The 27,520-nt window shown below is 41.8% G+C and overlaps 1 protein-coding gene across 1 annotated transcript in view; it reads right to left on the bottom strand.

The window, feature by feature from the left end:
• Nucleotides 1-4,617: 4,617 nt before the first annotated feature.
• LOC147882075 (Vacuolar protein sorting-associated protein 26) overlaps nt 4,618-27,520 on the bottom strand; it is an 82,898-nt gene continuing 59,995 nt past the window's right edge. Inside the window, exons 8-11 of the mRNA XM_087401714.1 lie at nt 17,232-17,416; nt 9,936-10,024; nt 9,572-9,671; nt 4,618-5,044 (exon numbers count right to left, since the gene is read on the bottom strand). Coding sequence (XP_087257840.1) covers nt 5,006-5,044; nt 9,572-9,671; nt 9,936-10,024; nt 17,232-17,416 — 413 coding nt within the window. The 3' untranslated portion in view covers nt 4,618-5,005. The remainder of the gene's footprint in view (nt 5,045-9,571; nt 9,672-9,935; nt 10,025-17,231; nt 17,417-27,520) is intronic.

Raw genomic sequence — 27,520 nt, 5'->3', positions numbered from 1 at the left:
ACCAAACCCTCTTTCTCACCCACACCCACATGATCTAATTTCCACACTTTAGCCTACATCTCTCATTGGAATACAATCGGAGGACCTATGCTACAATGAGCAACAACACGATTGTAGGTGCCCATACCCTCGGAACTTGGACTTGGGAGAGGCGGTGACAACAGAGTGGTTGTAATAGAAATGATGCTTTGAAATTATCAGCCTCTTGGATAATAAAGAAAACACTTAGTCTTGGATTTGATTGGGCTTCGTTGCTCTGAAGGAACATTTTGCAACAAGTAAGACACTTAGGGTCCCCAAATGGAAAAGATATCCAACCATTTTCGCCCTGTGTAACCCTAAATTTTGCTTCACTAAAGGCAACCCTTTGTGGAAGTCATTATGGATGTCTTAAGAACTGAAAATCCTTTTTCTTTCTATCAAGGGCTCCTTCATGGGCATTGATTGTATCTACATTTCTATAATATTTAAAGAGAATACACTCAATGATGGAGACAAAGACAAGGAAAGGCTATTGTTTAAAAATCTTGGGGTTAATTGTGGCGTAAAGATGAGATGAAAGTGAAGTATTGATTTAAGACAAGAAGGGTATTTCTACTTACTAATCAGGATTTATAGCTACTAATGGGTAGAAAACACTCGATGGAAAGGGAGATCCATGGTATATAGAAGAGAATTCAACTGGGTTGAAGTATTTCATTTTTTCCACATTCTTGCTCCCTCTACTGACATTGAGAAAGTTTATAGAGTGCTGAATAAAGGTCTAGGTTTACTAATGTTTGGACCAAGGCTATTCTTGAGAAAATCTACTCTACTCTCGCTCATTTTCACAAAGCAATTGGGACCAATGGTAGAGGAGAGCCGATGGGGAAGGGTGATGGGAATTGTAGGAAATGTCTAGGGTACAAGGAAGACATTTTCTAATTATTCATGGCTTGTCCTAATGCCTGAAAAGTCTGGAAAAATAGTGCAAATCCAGATAGGGAAGTCAATCAATTGTGAGGCCATATTATTAGGAGATGCAGCAGAAGTTATGGATTCAAATTAGGTCTCATCCACTTTGGTTAAGTTGGATAACCAGAAACAACTTGGACTTTAATTAGGTTCATACTAATGTTGAGGATGCTTTTATATCTTGGATGAACATGAAAAAAAAAAGACTTCACGAAAGTGTTTAATTTCAATGAGGACCACCCAGTGTTGCCTACGTTCGATGAATGGAACATTCCATACTATACCGTGTGTTTCGTATGTCTCGTACTATTCGATACAGTGGCCTATGGATTAGGGTTTAAGGCCAATTATTTCTACCCGTTTTGATCATTTGGGGCATGTTGCTCCTCCAAACCTGCATATAAACCCCTCTCACCCCTCCCCCTCTCCACCAAGCACTCTTCCCTCTCCATCTCCCTCTCCACCGAGTAGTTTGTTGCCACCTCTCCGTCTTCCTCTCCACCAAGCACTCTTCACTCTCCAAGAATCATGATATATCTTTGGTTCTTTTAAGTTTTGCACCTATGTTACATGTAGAATCCTTGTGTTTCAACTTTCTAGAATCAAGTCATGTACATCTTCTAAGCATTGAATGTCCAATTTAAGAAAAACTTGTACTTACTCAAACTCTAAAATATTTCTTCTTTTTTGGGTATCGAATGTACCATCGAACGTATGCTTGATATTTTTTAATTCTTTTAGTATCTCACTAATATCAAATGGTACGTATCGCGACCGTGATTGGGCGTGTCAACCATGGGACTTCAGAAAGAGATAGATGCTCACGAGCCAATTTGAGCCTATTTCTTCTATAATATTGATTTCATCATAAATAGGAAGTGATCTTTAAAGGTTTTTTAGATTTCTTTGTATATCGCTCATGAAAGGTGGACTTTGACAGATGTTATATTGTAAAATTCCTATGGCTCTTTTTTCTTTTAAAAAAATAGCTTTTGGACACTTGGAATGAGAGTCTTCATTTGAACTTCAAGACCACCTAAACTGCAATGTGATAAAGATGATTCCAGTAGAAGGTGAAAGAGAGCAACTAAAAAATTGGAGACCATTAACTATGATGAAGTATAACTACATCATTTATTCCGAAGCTTTTGCACATAGATTAAGGATAATGTTTAATTCATTAGGACCAAAAACGGTGAATTTATTAAGGAAGACATATCCTAGATGCTATTATAAACATGTGGGAAGGTATTGAATATGCCAAAGAAATAGATCAAGACATTTGTTTTGTCAAGGTTGGTTTTGCCAAAGTCTATGTTAGGCTAAATTGGGATCTCATCATGCAATCTTTAAAAGATCGAACTTCGGAAGGGCGGTCTAGCGATGTATAGCATTGTTGCTGTCCTATGTAATGCTAGAATCTATGTGGATTACTCAGCGTCATATGAAATCATATTCTTTTCAATTGGAAAAATACATGAAGGTTGTCCAAACCTCTTCTTTTCAATTGGAAAAATACATCAAGGTTGTCCAAACCTCTTCTTTTCAATTGGAAAAGCATCTAATGCACTTGGATGACTTATCCATCATGAAGTTGAGGTAGAGGTGTGTAGGTGGCATCGCCTCACCAGAATGGCAAGCAATCAATGGTTTGCTAACGATATAATCTAGCTCCACAAATGAAATTGTTGATATTAGGGTGGTTATGAACTGTCTTGATGCAAGAGGATTTAGAAAAGGAAAATTTAGATTACTTGGCTTTCCAAGGGAATTTGGAGTCTCTATGCAAGCTAGATGGGACTGATCTCTAAACAAGTTTTAGAAACTACATTAAGGGTGGATGGGACTATCAACTAAATCTACCATGTTTAAGAATATTCTTAATCATTTTCTATATCTTGTGGCCATCTTCTACCTCTCTTGTTGGATGCCAACTACGAATTCTTTGAATTGATTCATCTCTTTCTCAAAATTTCTTACAGTGTGGTGATCCTAATTTAATGTGTCTCACTCATGAAGTGGGAACTTTGCATTATGGGCAAGGACTAGGCTGGTTTGGGAGTTAATTGACATTCAACAAGCAGCCTATAAACTAGCAGTGAAGCTTATCATGCATAGTTTTACGAAACCTAAAGATATTTGAACCATTAAGGAATTATTTTTTGAAAGCTTCTACTCTTCTCAACCAATTAGTGGCAGTGACACGTGGAAAGCTATCTACATAACATAGGAAGCTACTGTAGGTGGAATACCAGATAGAAAGGAAAAGTTAAATTCAACTCAATTCTGTTCTCAACCATTTATAATAAAGAGCTACCACAAAATCACGAGTTAGTACATGCCCATAGATTGGCAAAGAAAGGAATTTCAATCCAAGGTTGGGATCAAGAGCAAACTAAATGGATGGCTTAGAGGGAGACCAAACAAAAGTTTGAACTACTTAAAGGGGTTGACCTCTCATTATCAATAGTCTCACCCTTTGGGAGAAGGTCAACTAGAAGGGTGATGTGAAGGTAAAGTTCCTATGGACTCTCTTAGAATTTTAACTCCATTTTTTCAGACAACAAAGAATTTATCAATACTTTGAACCCCAAATGGAGGAAGAGGAAAGGCAATAAGAGTGGGCATTTTTATTTGACTTGATTTGGTGCAAGGGTATCCATTGAAAGCAAAGTGCTATTGTTTTGACAATCTTCCATCAAGCCTTATGTACCGATGTAGGATCTTGTAGAATAGACAAGTTTGGTCGACGTTGCAAAAGATGTCTTAACATAAAAGAGGATGTCTTTCATCTCTTTATGACCGACCCTTGACCAAGGAGAGTTTGGAGACTTGTTAGTATGTTCAATGTGAAATGCAATAAGGATGCTTGCTTCCTAAGGGTGCTCATGGGGTGTTGAGAGAGAGCTTAGCCTTTGACTTTTGTAGTATTTGTTGTGTTACAAAACGACAATTAGTTTGAAGCATTGTTATTAATCCCTATGAGATGTATGAACACTTTAACAAGATAGAGACATGTAGTGGCAAAGGAGGAAGTGACAATTCATGGACACACACATTCAAGCCTTAATGAATAGAAATTAAGAAACTGTTCTTCAACTATAGCTTATTCCAATCAAGGGGTTGACATAATCTTAAAGGAGCGGGAGTTGCATACCAAACATGTGGAGGCCCTTCTGGATGCAAATTAAGGTTGACTTTGATCATGATCATTTCTGACTCTACCTTGGTTTGTACACAATCGTTTAGTATAATTTTTCACGTCACACGTAGTTGGTTCTTTTTAGTCAGTTTTGAGAGCGCGGTTGGAAACTTTGTGCAATTGGACAATCTTTTTGAGCAAATAGTTCATGCACTTTTTTGTATGTATCATTGATAAAAGATAGCTTTATTTTCCTTAAAAAGAGCATACTTACTATGATGGAAAAATGATGTGTACACTATTAAAGCACCTACTTTCATAACTTTCATATTTTCCAATTAGAAACTTGTGATTTAATGCACACCCTAATGAAAGGACATAAACCTTATGAAGAAGAAATGCAATATGTTTCCATGTGCTTTCTCATATGTTGTATATTTTGCTAAACCACCTATTGCTTGGCTTAAAATAGATTTATTTCCATATCAAGCCTAGAATATGTACAAGAGTTGATAAAGTGTTTGTGTTCAGTAGATGCATGAGCATACCTTAGAAGAAGCCCTTATTTTCATCAATGTCCTCAAAATTTGTCTATCCCTATTTGCCTTTTTTGGTTGTTTGGCTACATGAGTGCACTAAATCATCTTCATCCGAAAACATTACAAGCACAATAAGGAGCTTATTTGCAATATAAAATATTATTTTAACATATCCAAACATAGGATTATCTACACGTAGATGTATCAAACAATCAAATCTACCCCTGTTTCCCTAGAGGTACTCTTGTAGCTGCCAAAAAACACTTCACAGACACGTTGACAATTCGAATGGCCCATTTTTTGGTGTAAATAGAAATATGCAACACTAATAGGTTGTTCACAACCCATGTTCTTTTCGCTAGTCCCACCATCATCGTAGTAGTCTTAGTGGCAAAGTCTCCATAGCCACCTGATTTCAATAATTTTCGTAAGCTAGACAAGCATCAAATTATTGCTAGCAAACAAAGACATCATATTATTAGACAATATAGGGAGAGTACATAAACAAACATCTACTTAGCCACACTTGCACACTTACATAAAAAATATTCCTAAGGTTTATGTAAGGCACACATGCGTAGGACAAGCTCTACACTACACGCATTGGTTTGCATGGAATTTAAAAAAAAAAGAAGTCGTCAATGTTTGTTTGCATGCCTATGTGCAAACAAGGCAAAGACAGAGGAAGAACAAAGAATATAAGCTCTATTATGGCATACTTAAGAAGCAAAGAACCTTTTAGTGCAACAAGTTCATCAATTATAGTCATTGAAATTGCTAAGCCATTCTCCTTTAAATTTCATATTATAAAAGATGCAGAGAGCCTAACCATCCCTCAATAATATCACAAAAGTGTTTATAATCATTGTAATGCTAAGTTCGATCATTATGGACCACTCTAGATAAGGTTAGCAAGATTATAATTGTTACATGCTTGAAGAGGAAAGAAATTGCTCATCTTTGGAGTGGAGCATACAAGCTAGGATACTTGCCTCCAGCCAAAAGGATATATTTGACGAGTTGTGATTTAAAAATGTGTGGGCATTTATCGTGAGATCTTTTCCTATGTAAGCATGATTTGATATATTGTCGATATAAGTTGACCTTCTCATTACAACTGATGTGCCTAAGATGATAAGGCCATAAATTCTCTAGGAACTTGCAATAAATTCTTTGACAAACTTGCACAAATAGGAACTCTCTAGGAGCTTAGCACAATATTCACAAGATTCATGAAACTCTTGGAGTGTTCGTCACAACGAAAGGCAAAACTCTTTATAATCGTAGTAAGTCTTGAATGGTGTTTAAGGTGCATCCCCTGGTTTAAACCTAACCTAGCAATATCCATATCTAAAATCGGCCTTAGAAACGTACTTGGATCCTGAAGCTCATCGAACATCTCATGTATGTGAGAACTTACTCTTTGTTGTTACCTTATTTGAAACCCTATGCATAAACACATGGGCCCCACTTTTTTATTTCACCAACAACACTAGTGAAGCCCAAGGGGGTACATTGCTAGATTAAATTCAATATTCTTTAAGTTGCCTTTCATTTTCATTTAAGTAGAATAAAGGCTTTAACGTAGGCATTGTGCCTGGTGATAAATCTACCCTTTGACCTATTTCTCTACTTGGGGTGAACCATCACACATGTCATCATGTCATATATTATCAAACTCATATTGACAGCTCATGTCAACTATATGCGGAGTCTTATGACTCAACTAGCTTCTATCAACTCTCCTATTACTCCAGATGATGCTATGGCAGTGTTACTTAAGAGTATGCCTGAAGATTATGTTCACATAGTTAGCACTTTGAAAAATCTTCCTAATCCTAATCTTGAAGGTATTATCTTTGCTCTCCAAGAAGAAGAAAGGCATATGGAGCTCAGGAAAGGCAATGACATGTTTATGCTGTAAAAGTCCAGAAGGGCAAGTATACCCCTTGCAATCACTGTGGAAAGACAAATCACCTTTCAAAGGACTGCTTCAAAATTAATCCATGCAAGCACTGTGGCAAGAACAACCATAATGAGAAGTTTTGCAGAGCCAAAGCAAAGACAGAAAATGCAAATCTACTTTCAGTTGATGAGCCTCCACAAGATGAGGCATCCTTTGAAGATTATGCATTTTAAATCATCTCTATGTATGCTCCAGATCTCTCTTTTTATGTCAAGGTACTCACCCTGGATAGTCCTCCGAAATAAAGTATTGTGTTTTTGTGTGTTTTGTAAACATCTCTGGTCACCTTATGATGTAGGCCATGTGTATATTTTGCTCCATGGTACCTCCTGCAGACATTGTGTGCATGTACATGCAGGGGAGATAACCATTGGAAGGTCTTTTTGTATCCCTTTTGTTTACCTTACACCCAAGGGAACCCTTGCTAGCATGAGAACCTAGCCATAGATTTATCCTTGACCACCATGAGATGCCTGATAGTCATTAATGTCCAAGTCATACTGAAGGTTTTTGAAACATGTAAGGAATGGCCTTGAGACATCAAGTCTGATTGGAGTTCATATTGTTTACACTTCAAAAAAGATCTGTCGCGTGCTTTAGAGGTAGATGACATGCGGGATTCTGTATTTACCACTTTTGAGGATTGTGCTATCACTGGAATGCCACAACTTGTTCCTCGATCTGATTGAGGTTATTGATTCCCTGAAAGAGCTCTTCGACTTTTCGCAATAAGCGACTACCGTAGGGAAATTCCGGTGAAGGCAGTTCAATGGATGTTTCTGCTAGAGCCTGCACCTTGGTGCCATCAGTCTACTTGCATGATTTGGTACTCCTTTGTTTCGTTGCATAGCACTATCTTGCACTCAATGTGGGTGGCAATGAAGTAGTGGAGCCACCTACACTGTCCATCTTCCCTATTATGAGGGGCCTGTTTCACATAGAATCTAAACTTAGCTTGCTGACCCTCAATCCTTAGCCGTTTGTCCTAAGATGAACAATTTGACCAGAAAGGAAGAGAAACGAGCATGTTTCTCTGATAGTCGTTAGAGCCATGCCAAAACATGTTGAGAGCTCTCTATCCATCAGTTTAATTTGTAGCAGAAGTGCTCTACCCACATGCTGCATTGACTCTGTTGAGCGAGCAAGAGCACCAGGTCACTGTACATCCGTCATTGGGGTGTTTCAGCTGTCAAATCTGTGTACTTGCCTATGCAAAGGCACATCTTGAAAGAAACTCCAAAATCCTAAGGCCTGGGATAATACCACAAGACCATCCTTTATGAGCTACATGCCTGTCTAACCTTTCTTGAGCAAGAAAGATGAAGCTAGAACATGACCAAAGAATTGAAGTGATTAACTAAGTTGGGAGAGTCATGACTTGAAGTCATCAGAACCACCAATGGCTAGAATGAATCTCTCCCAAGAAGGCCGTTGTCTCCAAGATTTTTCAAGGTCTATTACTGTCTTCCAGGAATTTAATGTAGTAGCCTACTTCACTGGAGGTCGTCACTGGGGGATAGAGAGAGTCTCTGCTTCCATGCAGAGTGTCTGTAGTCAACATCTCCTACCCAAACTAAAGCTTAATTTACTTGATCTGATGTAACTCAAGTAGATAAGCATATCTGAGGACTCTTCTGGCTGTGTTGCAATGCCTGATTGTCGGGCAGTGCATAATCTGGGTGAGCAACCCAGAAGAAAAAGCGATGTCAAGCTTAATAGAGCAAAAGTGAATGAGGCTGACTAACAGTCCATTAAGCCTGGAATCAAACTTGTCAGTTGTGCTGTTCCTCAACAGACGGAGATCTATCCCAAATACTGTGGCTACCCGTTTGCTACCTTGCAACATGAAGTCGGAGATGCAATGCCCTCCTTGGTTTGACAAAACTTTTGGCCTAGACATGAATGTAATGGGAAGTAGCAAGCGCATATTCCACGTTCATTGATCCCTTCCACTTTAGCTTGAGCTTTTGGACCTCTATGCATATAAATCAAGCCAGGATTTTTGACCTTAAGCAAATGCATGCAAAATTTTCTTGAATGTCTAAGGTATTTTCTTTGGAACTATGGATTGGCAATGATTGAAAAGTATTGAGTGGGAAGAATTCGTATTGTAAATTTGAAATCTAGTTAGAAGGTCAACATAACCTGCAATTTTAGTCTAAATGAAAACCACACAGAGACACGCAAGAGGTTGCATAGTTGGATTTATGTTGTGTAGAAGCCAATAGAACATTTCTAGGAGCTACCCTAGTTGCCATCTGGCAGGATATCATTTACACTCTACAGTCCACCTGGGAGCGTGGGACTCTAGGCTCCAGGGCGACTATCGAGAGGCGTGCTCGTTCTGCAAGGCTTGGCCTGCAGGAGTTTTCTACATCTTCACTCCGCGAGGGATTCGTTGGCTGTATAGTCCCCCCACTTGGCTGTTAGCCCTAGTTCCAGAGATCCCCTAGGCAGTGAGCTGGGTTTCTCTGGAACAGGCCGGTTTCTTTCTTTCAGCCTTTTCCGGTTTTTTCCATACTTAGCACCTTTGGGGCTGTTGTCTTGTATGAAATCTTTCAAGCATTAATAGAAGGTTCCTTTCTTTTGGGAAAAAAAAAAAGAAGAAGAACATTTCTAGGAGCTGGTAGAGCTTGGTATAGGGGATTGTGGGTCTTATTGGCCTTCCCACATGTCTAATAATATCCTTTTTATGGATTGTTTTTAAAAAAAGACCTAATCTATTTCTCCGTTTCACCAAAAAGGTCAAAAGTACTATTTCTCTAGGCAGTGATTGCAGAGAAACGGAGGACCCTTACAGACATCTGATAGTCAACAAGAAACAAGAAGTTGAAACCATTCCAAAACCAATCTCTTGAGCATAAAATTCCCATTACTACTTATATACATGATTACTTTGTAACCAAAAGTGAAGGTATACTCCTTTAAGCAATCCAACAAAACCAAAAACGTCTAAGAAACCATACTTACCCATTCCTTGGGTGTCATTGAGTCGGAATGGGAGTAGAATCTGGAAATGTCAGCTTCAAATGTTATGACAATGGATAGTCCAAACTGTATAGAGAAAGTTCTGCAATCCATGAAGTAAAGAAACAGAGTGAACAATCCAAGCATTATAAAGCTTTTAGTTAAAATGCAAAACAACAATCATCATGATATTCAACATACATTTGGAAGGGTCCTTAATATACAAGCATTCCACACCAAGTGAAAGATACAAGGATGTTTTTTCATCAGATTAATCAAGGCAATACTCTTGAATTAAAAACCATCAAAGAGACCATGATGACATGAAATTACTTCACAATTTTCAAGATATATGCTTTGTCCCTACCCTGAAGAAAGAGTTGGGCATGTGAGAAGGCGAGGTAGAATCAAATAAATTGGCAGAGCAAGTCCACGACATATGTCTCCATCTGCTACCTACATGGTCAGGTCATTTAAAGAGGCACAGAGCATTATAATGTCTATAAATTTGACTACCATTCTCGATTGTCAGAATTCATTGTTTCACCAAATTCATTGCATCATACTTTCAAAAAGATGTTCCATGAAAGATTTGCAATGCTCATGAACAACATAGCTGATTGCAACATCTATACACAAGGTTCAAGATACTTACGAAGGATAACTATAAAGCATACCAGAAAAACCTCTTGCAAGGAAGGTATCTATAGGTAGAGCGGAATCGGACATACAATCTACATAATACTTCCCACACCTACTGCAAACCATATCTTGCAAGCTAGGCCAGGTTAGCTAGTACAACCATAGTCAAGTTGCAAGTCCAAGAAGCTATGGGGTATATTGAAGGGAATTGAAAAGACCTAGAAGAAACTTTGGTACCTATGATGAGCAGAGCCAACAGGCTCACACTCTCATCAATCTAAGCATCGAGGATAATAGTTACAAGTCTCAAAACACCAATTGAACCCTGGAAAGCACTTCAATCTACATATGAAGATGCCAATATGCAAAGGATTTAGTTATTAAAAGACAACTTAGCAGGATTAAGATGTGAGAAAGTCAAAATGTTAGTAACCATAAATCAATTTAAGGACTTAACAGACCACCTGTCTATGCATGGTGTGACCTTCTCAATAGTTTACCAGACTGATGGGATAATTTTATCACCACACTCTCTTACAGTGAGAAGCCTTTCCAGACTGATGAGATTATTATATCACCACACTCTCATGAGTCTACCAGACTGATGGGATAATTTTATCACACTCTTTTACAGTGAGACGCCTCCCACACTCACTCAACTTCATGGTACCTCATTACTGTAGAAACTGAAAGGTAAAGTAAAAAACTAGGAGAGATGTGTTTCATGCACGCAGAAAACACATTGAGGTACATTATCATTCCGTCTTAGAGAGATTGCATGCAGGAGAGATCAGCTTGATCTATTGTCCTACAGACCAGAACGTGGTAGATCTTTTTACCAAGGCACTGCCCAGAGAAAAGTTTAAAGCTTTCTGCAAAGCTTTAGACTTATTTCCTTTTGGAGATCAGTCCATTTCTTTGTACATATTCACAACCACTAGGGAGGATTTGTTAGATTATGCGTGGTGTGGTATGAACCTACCCTTAGACCTCTGCTTAGAAGGTTTTCCCCCCTAGCATTAGTAATAGGATTATTGTGCGAGTGTAGAGGATATCGCCTGAATAGCTTTTTTTTAAAAAGCAATATTCAAAACCCTGATTTAATTCTACACGAAAATAACATGATAGTTTTTGTAGCAAGTGTGGCTATTCTGCTTCTGACTGTAATGAAAAAGGCAGATATGGCTAAACATGAGTCTAAAGCAACCAGTAAGAACCCTATGAACATAGCAACACATCAGACTAGTAATCAAAGCTTTGGCTATATCTAAGCCAAACAAGACTAGTCAAGCTGATGAGTCATGACTCATTGACTTAGAAGTCCCCGCTCATTTGACTCCAAAATAAAGGGTGGTTTTCTCATCTTAAGAAGAGAAGTTAAAAGACCATGTCGAGCTAGGACACTCTAGACTTCATCAAATAAATGGTCTTAGTAATGTACCAATATTCTTGTATGTTCTTGGTCTAAAGAGGAACCTTCTACCAGTTAGTGCCATAACCAAGTAAAATAACAAGGTTGAAGAAGATGAATGTCTCATACTAGACAAGGTTGATGACACAATTTATTCATATTTGGCTCGTTTCATTGTTTTTTGTTATTGAGTGATGACTATATCATCCAAATATAATTCAATGAGAGCTATGTTGCCTTTGTCATCAATTTTTGTATATAGATTATAATCAGATTAACTTTTATTTGACAAAAATTCTGAAAATTTTCAAAATAATATCAACCACGAGATGCTTGCTTAAATCCCTTTTCTCCTTGCCTTTAACATCAAATCCTCGAGGTTGATCCATATAAACTTTATTTTTCCATACACCTTTAGTAAAGTGGTCTTGTCTCTTTTGGCAATGCAAAAGAGTGGGTACGGTATGCGATGACAATGGAAAGCTCTTCTTCATCGGATAAAGAGGTCAGCCATAATGTGTAGCAAGGACAATGATCAATCTAATTGTATTGTCTCTAGCTACTGGTGCAAAATCTCATAATGGTCTATGCCTTCTTTTTGGGCATAATCTTTAACAACCAATCTACCTTTATACTTATCAATACTTTCATCTCATAATGGTCTATGCCTCCTTTTTTTCAGAGAAAAGGAAGTTCTATTAATGCCTGAAATAAACCACCATACAAATCAGCAAAAACCAAAGAAGATACTAACCATGGGAAATATAAAAGAAAACTAATTGTCAAGCTCCCAACATACTGCCTAGGGGTCTAACAACCACAGTGGCAGGCTAGGCCATGCCTTGCAAAAATGCTCTTGCCTTTTCGGCGGTCGCTCTAGACCCGGAGTCCATGCTCCCAAATAACTTGCAAAGTGTAGATAATAACTGCCAGATGGGACTTTTTTTTTTTTTCAAAGAGCCAGATGGGACTTAAGATGCCACCAAAGTGATCTGCTGGCCTCCCATCACCCAACTGCAGCAGGCAACCCAAATGTGCCATGCAGTGATGCTCGCAGCTGTCTCCTACACACTCTACCAAGCGTACAGGGCACGCCTGTCTGGTAGGAACTGCCTCATGTGCCTCGATCCTAGTCACTGTCTAGTCTTGAATCCAAAAGGCTGGAGCAGTGGGGTCAATTGAACACGTTCGCACCCTCCGTGAGCCAAGCAACCATCCCCCACGTGAAGCCTCTTTCCATGTGCTAGGTACTTGCCACTATCTTCAAAGCTGCTGACCAGACCCTCTATGCTGCCGGGCATCCCCAAAGATAGTGAGGAATCGTCTCAGTCACTCCGTTTGTACAACAATGGCATCTTCCATCCGCCCTCGTCTGCTCTAGGGACCAGTGGCCAAGCCTCCATGTGCTACCGTCCAAACAAAATAGGAGATCTTTGTGGTCGTAGGTTGGACAACAGGTGTGACCAAAATTAGGGAATGATCTCTATAGGGACCTCCTGCTCAACCCAGTGTCACTCGCTTGAGGGAGTCCACGCTGCTACCTCCAACCGCGAGGAGCATCCAATATGGGTCGTGTAGGAGAAGAAGGGCACCTCCTCCACCCTGTCAGAGTGCCCTACTCAAGCGGGCCAAAACCAGAGTTTTTTCCATACGTTACCATACGCATACGTCATACGAGTATGGAAGTATGATTGGAGTATGGTTCAGCCCCTAGGGTTGAAACATACGTGACCCTAATTTTACTCAAAAACATTTAGAAAGATATACATTGTACACATTACATTGACATAGAGCTACAAACTTTCTCCAGAGACCAGAGTCATTTGGAATCTGGATTCTGATACATAGTGTCAATGATAGATCAATACTACAGTCTACACCAAACAGTAGAAACTTGGAAGTAGGTACTACACCAAAACATCAAAGGCAAAACATCATAGAAAAAAAGGCTGCCACAGCCCGGAAATAAAGCTGAAAATTGAAATGCATCACGATTCACAACCGATGAGGCTCAAGTGTCAAGCTGTAGTCTGCATCCTCATTCTCATTTTCTTGCTCATCCTCATCCTCATCATCCTCTGCATCAGTGCCATCCTCCTCCTCCTCATTCTTCTCCTCATTGAGACCATCCTTGAGGCCAACCACAGCCAAAGTTGGCCAATAGTGTACGGAGTACGGATTAGCAACGTACGGATTAGAATAGTGCTAAAAATGTGTTTTCCAAGGTTTTGGCTAGACACAAAATCGATTCCCTCTCCCAAACAAAACAACCCCCCCCAAGCCCCCCCCCCACACACACACACACAACAAAAAAACCAAACCACACCCAAAAAACAAAACCCGCCCAAAACCCCCCCCCCCCCCTCCCCTAAAAAAGAAGAAAAAAAATCGTATGGAAAGCTGTACGGACATCCGTACGTACGGCCGTACGGAACACGTGCGAAAAAAATGTCCGTACGCGTACAGATGCAACTATGGCCAAAACCACTCTCCTAGATCCCACTGAACATCCCTGAGAGGATGCCCCTTCCATAACCAGAGTCTCCACTGTACTTCTCCTAGCTTGCGCCGCATGCTCTACAAGGACGGGGCTATCTTTTGCTCCGCTGTAATATCTATGCTGCACTGTTTGCCCCTGTGGGATCCATGCGAAACCAAGGGCTGCACCCAAATCTCGAATCTCCTGAATCTCCTTAGTGGTGGCTATAAGGAAGCCCACTGATTTGGCCCAGTTGATCTTAAGAGGCTAGAGCCCTCCTAACTGCCTTTGCCACAAAAAGAAACAAGAAAGGGGTGAGGGGACAACCTAGCTAAACTAAGCTAGAGAAGAGAAGGCGTTGCATGTAAGACCGCCAATAAGCATCTGACTGGAACTACCTGTGTAAAGGGCCGAGACCCCTTTGATCCACCTATCGGAGAAGCCTACCAGGAAGGGCCACTCTATCCTTCATACGCCTTCTTGAAATCAAAGAGTAGGATAGCAAGAGGCTGACACTCCTCTTGAGACTAGTTAAGAGCCTCCCAAAAAGTGAAGATGTTGTGTTCTTGGACAAACCCTATCTGAGTGTCATGGATGATGTCTACCAAATGTGGTTGCAGACATAGACTCAAGATCTTAGCTAAGATCTTGTAGGCTGTGTCTAGCAAGGTGCTCGATCTCCACTCTCACAGCTCTATCTCCACCTTTCGGGATCAAACAAATCCACACTCTGCTCAAGGACTGAGAAAGCAAGCCTGTGTTGAACATTTGCATGCCGGAAGGAGTACAAATGTGCTCCCAAGAACACCTGAAGAAAGTCGGCCTCTCCGGCACACTTCTGTAGAGGAAGTGCCTGCAAAGCCTCCAATGGTTTTTGATCTATGAAAGACATCTCTAACTGCCTGCTCATGCCCTGCAACACCACTGATGGGATGTGCTCCCATACAGTCTCCCTGGCAGCAATCACCTGTGGGGATTCCTCCTCTGCCTGGAATAGACTATTGTAAAACTTGGTGGTCATCCTGAAAATAGTCTGGGGATCCGAGTGCATGTAGCCGTCCGAGCCTCTCATTCTCTGAAACTATGTCCCTACTGATCTAGATACTACACTTCGAAAAAACTGCCTGGTCATCCAGCCCCCCTATTGCCCCCACCGGGATCTAGAGGAGTGATAGGAGAACTCTGCTCAGCGTACTCAAGGTCCAGGCGTGTGCACTTATACCTATCTGCCAGCCAGTCCGACCCCGTGTCTCCTGCTGCTTTATACGCCCAATGGAGGCCAAGTCCCATCTCAGAGCCTGCCACCGTGCCTGGAGAAGTTAGCATCGCTGCAAAACCTGGGAATGCAGTTCCTCGTTGCTCCTCTAAATCACCTCTGCTGTCCACATAGCCCATCCTCCCTCTAGACTGTCAATCGGCTGGCTCCAAATCTCTGCCACCGCCTCTTGTACTTCCTGCTCCTATAAAAGAGCGTCAGGAATGCGGATCCCCTTCGGGGGAAGCCCTCTCCAGGCTGCTCAAGCAGCAAAATCGCTGAGAAATGGTCAGACATCATTGTACCTGCCAAAATACCATTGGCTCTGCCCCTATGTAGTGCCCAGCCTCCCAGGTAGAATCTGTCTAGCCTCTTTAGGAGTCCATCATGCCTGCGCTAACTAAAAGAAAAAGTGATACTACCTGGAAGCTTGGAGAACTCTGCCTCTCTCCAAGGGGTCTCTGTCACAGATCGTGAAAATGAACCGCCCCCAAGTGCTGTTCACTGCTGCTTCTAGCATCTCCGAGAAGGACGCACCACCCTGTTTGTCCTAGATTGTTGAAGTTGCCACCAGCGATCAAAGAGTCAACATCTGGGAGGCTCTCCGTCAACTGTTTCCAAAAGGCTTTTCTACATGCGGGGCATAGACATTCAGGATGCCTATCTTACAGTCTCTAGCACTAATACCCATCCACACTACCCTGCCTACTATAATCAGATCCCCTAGTCGAAAACGTTTGCAACCACTGCCATAGAGACTGAAATGTAGACGACTCCACTCCTCCCATTGCAGCACACCTTAGGGCCTCTCCCTAGCAAAAGATGGTGCCGCTGGGGTTGACATATCCACACTATCCTGCCTACTATAATCAGCTCCCCCTAGCATTAATCCTCATCCATACTACCCTGCCTACTATAATCAGCTCCCCCTAGTCCAAAACGTCAGCAGCAACCACTGCCAGAGAGACTGAAATGCAGACTCCTCCACTCCTCCCATTGCAGCACACCTCGGAACCTCTCCCTAGCAAAAGATGGTGCCGTCGGGGCTGACGTATGCTACTGAAAACATATGTTCCTGAATCAGACACTATCCTCTTAAGCTCCTGGCAAAGGACCATGTATTGTGACTATTGACGTGCACAGTCGTGGAGCCCATGCACGTTCCAACTCACTAGTGTCTAGCTCATGGAGAAGAGGCTTGAGGAAACAGAGCTCTCTTATGAGTAAGAGCCTGAGCCACTTCATCTGATCTCTGTTGGTGCTGCAAAGATGTGTGATTTGCTACCACATAGATCCTCCTTAAATTCAAGAGAACATGGAAATGGTTTAAAAAAAGTTAAGGGATGTCAAGAGCATGCTCAATCCAATTTCTGTATTTCCGGTATGGGATTTAGGCCAACCATGACACAGCAATGTCCTTAAACAAGTGTGATATACATTCATGACTCAAGCATCTAGTGATATCAAATGCATGATGTCGTAAAACATATCAAATAATGCGGTGCATACATAAAGAATGATTTTAGATATAAATGCATCAGATTGAGTACTAACATGATAGCAATAACTTTAACATGACAATGTAACATGTTAAAAGAGTAAGCAATGTTGTTGGCCGCTATTATACAGAATTGCACACAAAATGTACTTTCCATAAAAAATGCCAATAAGTTGAAATATTGCCCTAGAGTTTTTTGCAAACGTGAAACACAAGACTAGGAAAATACAGATTTCATTTTGCATGGTGGAAACAATTTTGCCACGACTATAAATAATGCATTCTTTCAAATTGTATAAAGGAGGCCACATTTGAATTGGGGCATTGCTGTTTGGTTAAGATGATAAAATATTGACAAGATGGAATTACGGAACATACCTGGGTCATTTGGATCTCTGTTGTCTCTGAGGTCATTCTTTCATTCAATGCAACTGACTCAATGCGTAGCAAACTCACATCGATCGAGGCAATAGGCATAGCAGAGAACTCAACTATGATTTCACCAATAACTGGCTCTGTTAGACAGCATTGTGTTGTTACCCTTCCTGTGACACGAAACCCACCTGATACACAACCACCCATCTTTACTAGACTATACTAACAACATTCTCTAAAGTTTTGCAAGTGAACCAAAAGGAAATTTTTATAGCCATATTTTCGCATGTCAAAGCGCTCGTTGTATTTTTTTTCGTTTTTGTTCTCAAAGAAAAGAACCATCTATGCTCCTTGTATTCTAAACATGCGTCCTGTATATAGCTCTTCATGCATGATGCTGTGCAAAATAACAGTTTTTTCAATGCTAGAGCATGTGCACAGGTCTGCGTATTTGTTCATATGAGGGAGACCCACTACCTTCCTCAAGCACCAAAGTAACAACACAACTGAAAACCCAAAAAAAGGATCTCTAGACCAAGAGATACATTCATTCGGATTCGTCTCCTGCCGGAGCAAAATGCATTAAATCTAGTACGGATTTCCTCTGGCTGGAGGTAAACACGAAGTCAATACTTCTTTGTCATGTTAACTAGGTTGGCCATGACAATCCTTCTAGGGGAAAATGACATACAAGGAACACACTGCTGCACTTACCATTCTATTAGTGATAAAAGTGAGAACACAGCAAGCATGCAATCGTTGGGAACCTAAGAATCCAGTGTAGGTGGTACCTAGTGTAATTTAATATCGTAAATCAAAAAACAAATACAAATACAATAAAAATTAAGAGACTGCATTTCAACACATGCTACTGATATACGTAAATGAAAGAAACACTTTTCATATGATATGTACACCCAACCAAAAATTTGGATTTGGATTTGGAATTAAACATGCATTGGGACCATCATTAGATCTATTACTATGCCCTCTAGCCTTGCACCCACTGCACATATCATCAGATGGTCCCTTAAAAAGCTTAGTCTTGAGTATTGAAATCATGCTCAGCAATGCAATTTTAAGCTCACGCCAATGTATGAACCCCACACTTGTATGTACATTCCTACACAAAACACTGTACATACTAGTTTACTTGCTTCCAAGGTGGAATTTTTTCTTTAGTGTTGCATTTTGCACAAACAAACTCATAGATAACAATTAGTATCATTCGTCTTGATGAGTTTTCCCTTCATCCCCTCCGAAGGAAATGAGGCATATAGATGAATCCAAGAACATGCCCAAACTCATCCTCTAAAAACAAAGCAGATAGTGCAATTTCAATCTCATGGCAGTCACTCAGGAGACTAAAAACCATGATCACAAATAGAAGGGACTAGCTATTACCATATCCCTACCGACATCATCAACTCCCAACGATAGATGTAGACCATAATACAAGTATATGCTCTCGTATATACATATCCACACACTCCGATACTTGAGCATCCATTAATGCATACTAAGCTTCTGTCAACACTACACATGTGAAGTCAACACTGCACATGTGAAAGCAAATCAATCGATAACACACGCGTGCATGCATGTGTGTGCGCGCACTCGTTCGTGTGTGTGTGCTCGCTAAACTCTTTTCAGGTCGTGCAAGAATGTTGGAACAAATTCCCTGCAACGTCTTGGTTTCAAAGACGACATCAGTCCCCAACCTACAAAAGGCATTCAAACCATTCTCACGTGCTTTCCTGGCACTAGATTTTAATCAAAGCTAATACAATTCGAAAAGGGAGCGAAAGGGAAGGATACACCCTTGGCTATCGGCATTGCGTCCATCAATGATTGGTTATAGTTACTTTTGATCTTCCAAAAGAAACCGCACATTGCCAATGCCACATTCAACTCCTTTCTTCGATAACTCATTCACATCAACACTTCAGATGAGCAAGACCTAGATTTTTACCACAAGTCACGCATTTCCATTGTCAAGAAGCTATTGGTGGTAAATAATATGTCCTTAATTTTCCTGCCAGCCCAGGTCGCTTTTGTTCCCTTTGATACGGTTGTCGATGTTGATGGTCTCGATCTAGCCAAAAATGAATTCTTAGCTTACTTAACCCAAGACTTTGCCTTATCTGAGAGTTCTTCTAATAATCCCCTTGCCGAGTTTTGCCTCTTTCATCCCTCTTCTTTCCCCTCGTCAACTATAGTTGGATTCCATCAGACTTGTTCACAAGCTTTGGATATTTGAGACCATTAACCACCGTGCTCTCTTCACTCTTAAGTCTCTCATTACCTTATGCAGTCTTTATTCTGATGCTGTCGACCAATGTAAGGTGTTCGTATGGAAAGGCAAACTCTTCCTCTTTGTTGATCTTAATTTCACCCTCCCCATGTTTTCTCTCCAAACTTCTGATCATTGCAAGTGTGCTAACCATTGTGTCTATTTTCATATTAAAGCAATCCCTACTGAAAAGACTGGCAAGAAGTATGTTAAGACTCTTTAGAATATCCATAGGCCATATATCAAATGTCGATGCTCTACTTGGGAAAGGTCTGGAAGTACTTTCTCGATTATGTGGTTGAACCAAGTCCTTTTGTACTTGATCAACAACCTCCATTACCTTTTTAAACTTGAGTCCCCCAAAGGTCAATTCTATGTCTTATATTGCGTGGGTTGCTTCCCTACTACTTGAAGTCAGAATCAGTCTCATTGCTTTACTTGTTTCAAGAGCAGCTTCTTGAAGGGGCTCACAACCTGAGGAAGATCTTTCAAGAAATACAGAGTCTCTACTTCACAGAGATCGTCATCATCCCACTCCTTCAAGTGACCCATGCGTGCAACCAAGAGATACAATGACGTCTCCGACACTATCAAGCAAATCACCTTCGAATGATGACCCCCAATAGACTTGGAATACTCAAGTTGATGATATGAAGTGTCTTTTTGTGGAAAGAAAAAATTCCAAAAGATTCATTCACGTATGTTTCTCCTCCAAAGCTTTCGAGTTTATAAAGCCAAGGTGGATTTTGATGGAGGTGGTTAAGAGTGGTCTGACATCGTGGTACCTGCCAGAAACCCAGTAGATCTGCCTCTGTGTAGTGCCTAGTCCCCAACATAGAAACGGTCTAGTCTCTCTAACAATCCATCGTGTCTCCTCTGTCCAAAGGAGAATATGAGGCTGCCAGGTGTCCTGCTGAAATTTGGCTCTCTCCACGGGTCTCTGCCACTGATCATGAAAATGAACTGCTCCCAGGTGCTACGCTCTGCTGCTGGCATCTCAGAGAAAGAGGCACCGCCTTGCTTGTCTTCCCCAAACTCCAGGTTGTTGAAGTCACCTCCAACAATCCAAGAGTCTACATCCGGAAGACACTCTGACAGCCTCCTCCAAAAGGCCAAGCGGTGCTGTCTACACGTTGGGGCATACACGAACATCATAGTTTTATAAGGGAAGACAGGTAATGCCTGTAAACCCCAGCTTGTTATCGCTTATACCAGCTTGTTATTTTTTTGAAAAAAAGAAAAAAAAAGGGAGGTATTCCACGCCCAAATAACTGAAAGAAAAGTATTGTTCATCAATGGAACTTATTGTAAAATGGGGGGTAGTCCGTACCCATAATGAACAGAACCACGGGAGGTATTCCACACCCATGATTAACATTTTTGAGTAAGAGTTGAAAATGAAAGAATCTTAGAGGGGTTGTCAAAAACAAGGGGATTAATTGTCTTTGGAAATTAAAGTCATGGGGGGTCTTACACACCCATGTTCTATACATGATTAAAATTAGAGCACTTGAATGCATAAATTAACTCGAATGAAGCAATTGCAATATGGGCCAAGGGGGAGAAAAATTTAGGAGTAAGAGACCATTAAAGGTACAAATCTTTGCAATTGTTTAGACTGTATATATGCAAATAAATATGGAAAAATACGGAGAGAGAATGAGAGGCAAAAAGTGAAGAAATATAATAAATAACGGGAAAGAGAAGAAAATAAAAAATTAAAGAGAGGGTGAGAGAGCACTAAAAGGAATAGAGAGAACTAGAGAGAACCTAAAATAAAGGCAAGAAAAAGAGAGAACCTAAAATAGTGGCAAGAAAAACTTAAATGATAAGAAAAAATAAATTATAATAAATTACTTTAAACCAGAAAGGGTATACTAGACAAAAGACTTTCAAAAATAAAAATTATAAACATATATAAGATTTTCTATATATACTTGTGTATATATAGAGAGACATATATCGATATAGGTACATTCCCATATATATATATATATACATAATTATAAGGTAATAGATAAATACATACATATTATCAAGCATCCCTAAAAGAAAATTATAATTTAAGTAAAGGAAAAAGTTTGTGTAAAAAAACATGAGGAAAGATCCAATTTAAATAAAATATACGACCTTGTGTCAGCAATAAAATATATACACATGAAAGGGAAATGAGGGGAATAAAGGGTTAATAAAGTTAATCAAAAGAATATATATAAACAATTAAAGTATTAAATTGTTTAATGACTTTAAGAGAGTAAAGAGCCAAAACGTACCATTTCCTGAACCTTTGATGATAATTAACAAGTTTTTCTTACGATTTGTGTTTGATATAGTACTAATGCCATTAAGTTGCTGCTACTGTACGACTTAGCGTTTTCCACCACCACCGGCAACTAAACCTCTCTGGAACTGGTCTTGTAACTTCCTCTAGTAGGCTCTGATAACCACAAACTGTAGATTGCTTTTTGATTATATGGCTCCCTTTGCCCGTGGCCCTCTAATTATTTATATGTAATAAATAACCCCCTAAGGTTAACCTAATCTAACAAAATTCCCCTATAACTGCTTTACACTTCACCTAAACCACGGTTTTATTTTACCCTTTACTTAATCCACCACCCCACATTCTTTCCCTGATATGCATGGTGGGTTACTGCTGTGTTATGTTCCTTTTTTCATCGTATTCGACAACATCATACATTAAATGTTGTGCCCTCCTTGCTGGCGCACCTTTAGCCTCACTCGCGTCGCACTCCCCTGACAGGCACACCCTCTCCTGCTGTTGCGACCCCCTTGCAGGGATTCCAACCGCTTACTTGCTACGGCCCTCTCCTTGCTTGCGCACACTTAGCCTCACTCACGGCGCCAGTGTTCACCCTTAGTCTACATAGCTTTCTCCCTATTAGCTAGTTAGTTATTTTTAACTCCTTTCGGTGCATAGACACCATTTTATTTTCTTATATATATATATATATTTGGGAGAAGGGGGCAGATAACTAACGTAATTAAAACGTTACGCCAAAGTAACAAGCATGTAATAAAAAAGTAACTAACTCATGAGTGAAAGTAGGGGTTTAATGTTACAAGAACAGGATTAAAAGGGGTTATAGTAGGTAAGGGGGGTTAGTAAGGAATTGTAGTAAAAAAAAGAAGAATCTATAAGTCACAAAAAAGAAGAAGAAATTATATTACCAAGGTTGACAAATGAGCCAACATCAAGTGGAAACTTTCACACGACGGAGGGTAAGCACATAAAGCATGTAGCTGATGTCCATGTGGCTGTGTAGTCGGGGTAAAGTAGGAATCTTGAAGCTGTCTCATATGACAGTCCCTTCTCTATATAAAGTTTTGTTGTCACCACCTTTGGTGTCAGACAAAGCTAATCAGATTTGGGCATTGCATCGTCCACTCAAATTGTGGAGAAAGAGATTAGAAAGTTTATTAAAGTCTTCGGAAGACCGATGGGTCTATGAGACTGTGAAAATCCTGATACAACGAGCTGTGGTAGTGGAGCTACTAAACGAGCGTCCATACCAATGCAAAATGCAAAATGCAAAAAATGCAAAATGGCAGTACTAAGTCCTAAGTACAACATAGTCATGTTGATGGTCGACTACATATCAATCTCAGCATCATCATCAATATCATCATCATCCCCACCAACAGCAACATATCAGGATGGATGAGGCAGTGGAGGCATGAAGTCGGCAATAGAGTGTTGTCGGCCACTTAGAGGTGCGGTCCTGGCACGTCTCCTAGTCGTAGCTCTGCGTCTAACCAGGGCTACTGTGACCCCCGTCGGTCAGGCTCCAACTCTAAACAAGGAGGGGATGTCTCCAAGTGTGATCTATGTGTCGACCCTTTGTCTGAGCTGTCGGGTCACGAGCTCCGAGTCACGGTCATGTCGAGGTCTCGTCTCGTTGGGGTCCATGTGATCTAGCTGAAAGAACTCCGTGATAGAGCTCTGAGAGGGATCAACCAAGGAAGAAGTCTACTCCTATCTCCGTGCTCAGAGTATCCTCTCGCGGTGTCTAAGTGCCTCATGAATGAAACCTGCCAAACACTGCTGGTCTGGGTAGGAGAGAAAATGGGCTAAAATCCCATAACTATCTCTAAAGAGGCAGTGGAAACGTCCTCAGATCTCATAGTACACAGGACACCTGAAGATGAAATGCTCATCTGTCTAAACCTCCTATATGTCACATAGTGTGCATATGTGCCGCTCCCTGGGTAGTCGCTCTGCTCTGCCGCTCTCGATGCGAAGTCTGTGTGAAGAGACCCGGAACTGCCCAAGAGAGATCCTCATCGAGTGAGGTAGGTGAATCCGTGTGTATCCTGGTGGGTCAATGAAACCCTCCGCTGTGATATGTAAGAAGTGATCTCTGTAGAAGCTAAGCTTCACTGGGAGTTCACTCGGTTCCAACCAGGTCCGAAAAGTGTGTAGCTGTAATAGATCCTCACGGATAACCTGGTTGACCTCGTGTGATAAGAGGGGAGAGAACAGAGCATCCATGCTATACTGGAAGGGAGGTAGTCTATCCATGTGGAGCCCCAGCTGCTCAAACCATCTCTCTGTACGTGCATACCAGCACCTCTGATCTCCTCCTGCTGCAAGTGCCATAGAAGAGGATATGGTAGGCTACTACGCCCCGATGTATAATCCCCATATTTCTTAACTCGGTACAGATATGTGATGACCTGAAATGTAGCATCTAGCTGTAAAGGGGGTGACCCAAACTCAGCCTGAATGATCTGGTGAGGAACGGATGACTTACCACGAATCATCCGTGATAGCATGAGAACCTATAGCTGCTCCACACGGGCCCACTCTGTATCAGACAAGTCTGACCCCCAACAAGGACTACCGTACATCCCCGTTGGGCGAGCCAAGGAGTAAAAAAGCAACCCCTTGGTGCGTAGATCCTGAAAGTGTGAGCGGAAGCACTGCCTCTCTAGCCTGGCCAATGAGGCATACCCTCTACTCAAGCGTGCCTGCATCGCGGGTCTCATAGTGAAGCTCGGTCCGGAGAAGATAAGCCCAAGATAAGTGTATGATGAAACTATCTCAACAGATGACCCCGCAAATGTGAACTACTCCTGACGCATGAAGGCTCAAGATGTATTGAAGATCATGAACTTGGTTTTACTCAGGTTGACCTTCAAATCATGAGACTCACAAAAGGACTGTAGTGCATCTAGGTGTCTCTGAAGCCCCTCTGCTGAGGAAGACAAGAAAGCCACCTCATCTGCATAGAGTAAAATCTGGATCAGCGTGCCTGCAAGAGAGCAACCTACACCCCCTATGTCTGCATCACAGTGTCAAGCTCGTCAATGTAGAGGCTAAACAAGATAGGCGACAAAGGACACCCTTGTTTGACCCCGATGGTGACCCCGATGGTACTCATGATCTCATCTGTCCACCCGGATCCTACCCGAACTCTGCTAGAAACTCTCTCGTAAAGTGCCATGACAACCCAAATGAGGCGGGCTCTCGGGACCATGTCAAATGCCTTGCGAAAATCCACAAAGCAACAATAAACCCTCTGCTTCCATGACCTCGCCTTCTCGATGATACATGTGAGCGTCAGAATGTGGTCCATGGTTCCATGATCACGCCGGAATCTGGCTTGTCCTGCTGCTCTGAGTCCTCAACACTCTGCAAGTCTACTAACCTTGGAGTCAAGTACTGATGCATAAATCTTGGACATGACATGTCCAATCATAATGGTCATGTAGTTCTTCGGGCTCATGGGATCCCTTGCCTTGTGGATGGGTGAGATAGTGTTAATGGTCCAAGTGTGTGGAAATCCCAAACAAACCGCTTCATTAAAAAGCTTTGCTAAGATCGGGGCTAGGAGGTTAATCCCATATGCAATGAACTCAGTGCATAGTCCCTCATGATCCTTCGCTCGGCCATTATGAAGTTTCATTACATCATCCTTTACCCCTCCTCTAGTGAAGAGGGTGCAGGATGTGGGACGAGGCATGTGTGAGAGGCTAGGGACTGGCTGATTTGGGATGTCATAAAGTGTGCGTGCATAATCAAACCAGATCTGGGTGTTAGTGAGTGGCGGAGGGGACCGTCCTAGAAGAAATCTCCGCCAGAAGTCCTTAGAGTTGCTACTAAACAAAATGTTTAGTAGCTCCTTCTCGTTTCGACAAACGAAGTCTAGTTTCTTCCTCCGTACTAGTCTACGGTATTCACGTAGCGTATCTGGTACGCTCGGAAGATTGTTTTTGGTTTCGAATCTGAGTTGACGGCATAAGGCCTTACACTCATCATCGTACCAACTATTACAGGGTACGGTTCCAGGGGGTGGTGGGTGGGTGGTGTGGGAAAAAGCGTGAATGGCAACCTCGTGTAGTGAGGGAGTGACAAGGGTAGTACGATCCTCTAAAAGGGGTATGAAGTCAATATAAGCGAGAAGTATGTACAGATGGCCAGAGTAAGAAGGTGAGTGATCCCGATCAAAGCGTATATCATGGTAGGTGGAGTAAGCACTGAGTGGGGTGGAAGGTGCTGTGCGAAGGGAGGTGGAGATGCGAAAGAAAAGGTATGTATGATCAGCCCCTTGGGGGAAAGGTGCTACAGTGAAGTCAGTAATGCGAGATGTGAAGACAGGGGATCCCATGATGTAATCAACAACACTGGAGCCCCCCCCATGTGGAAAGCATGCGAAACCACCTGAAGCGGGCCATCTGTCAAGACCATTATAGATAATGAAATCATGTATTCTGCCTAGGTCCAATAGGGCCTGCCCATAGGATGAGAGTGGACCTCGCCTGTTAGCCGAAACCCGTAGCATACCTGCCTCCTCAAGGTCAACATCTGCCAGTAGAGTGAAATCATCTCTAAAATCAAGAAGTGGTACCTCACGGGCCCTTGTCCTCGCGTTGAAGTCCCCCACTAGAAGGACTTCTCCGCGGCTAGAAAAGTCAACGATGGACTCATAAAGGACAGCAAATGGGGATGTCTCATCATCACCTTGAATATCTCTGGCAAAGTGGGAGGTCTCCGGGGGAAAGTAGCAAACTATGACAAACAGATCCTGGCTGTCCATGTGTCGTATCTGGATCCAAAGAAATCTGGAATGTGTCTCTCTCTGCTCTACTAAAATGATCCCCCGAAGTGTGGATCTGAAAAGGACTGCAACTCCACCTGAACCTCGAACTCCTCCTGTACCCCTCGTCTCATCTCTGTAGGCAGACTCCCATGTATATCCGCTGACTATTGGGAGAGGGCACTCTGGACTCTGATGTGTCTCTGTATAGAAGACTATGTCATGGCCTGTATAGGATTCCGAGAAGTTCCCTGGTTCTGACCATAAGGTACCATTACAGTTCCAAATGGTGCAGGACAGGGTCTCGGATATCTGAGTCTCATAGGCCCCGCTTCCCTATGTAGGGGAGGGGACAGGTGTCCTACGAGGGACTGTAAGAAGTCGTCCCTCTCGTACCACTGCCCACTTATCCTCCTTTCGGGCCTGATCCTGCTACTGCAGCAAAGAGCGCATCTCCTCAACCTGTAGAGGTGTGAGGTCCTCATCCATAGAGATCGCTGGCTGATCTCGAAGGACTGACCTGCATTGTAGAGCTGAAAGTCGTGCCTGAGTGTCATGAAATCGTATGATCAGGGGTTGCTCTCGGTTGGGATCTCTCCCCACTCGCCATGCCCTCTCTATCCTGTGCTCAGCCACACCCAGGGTAGCGGTCACGAATGCAATCGCATCTACCATCGGGGTGTAGCCTCAGTGCGTGGGATCCCGCGTACTCTGATGTTGAGAGCCTTACTAGCTCTCTGTTGCTACTCCATGAGGGTAGCCGAAACGGTGACCCTTGCCGGTTCTCGTTTGGCCATGTCAACCCATCTGAAAGTCTCCTCAATAGCAGATTGCATGCTCGCAATATGTGCCTCGACCACCGGGGTACTCCCTGGGGCAGTGTGTATGGCTGTGACCTCCTGTCGGAGCTACATAATATCTTGTTTGAGTCCCTGACT

Source organism: Dipteris shenzhenensis, chromosome 30 (genome assembly GCF_047967505.1).
Source record: "Dipteris shenzhenensis isolate YYH24624 ecotype China chromosome 30, Dip_SZ_1.0, whole genome shotgun sequence".
In the NCBI taxonomy this organism is placed as follows: Eukaryota; Viridiplantae; Streptophyta; class Polypodiopsida; order Gleicheniales; family Dipteridaceae; genus Dipteris; species Dipteris shenzhenensis.
This window is presented reverse-complemented; position numbering and strand designations above follow the sequence as displayed.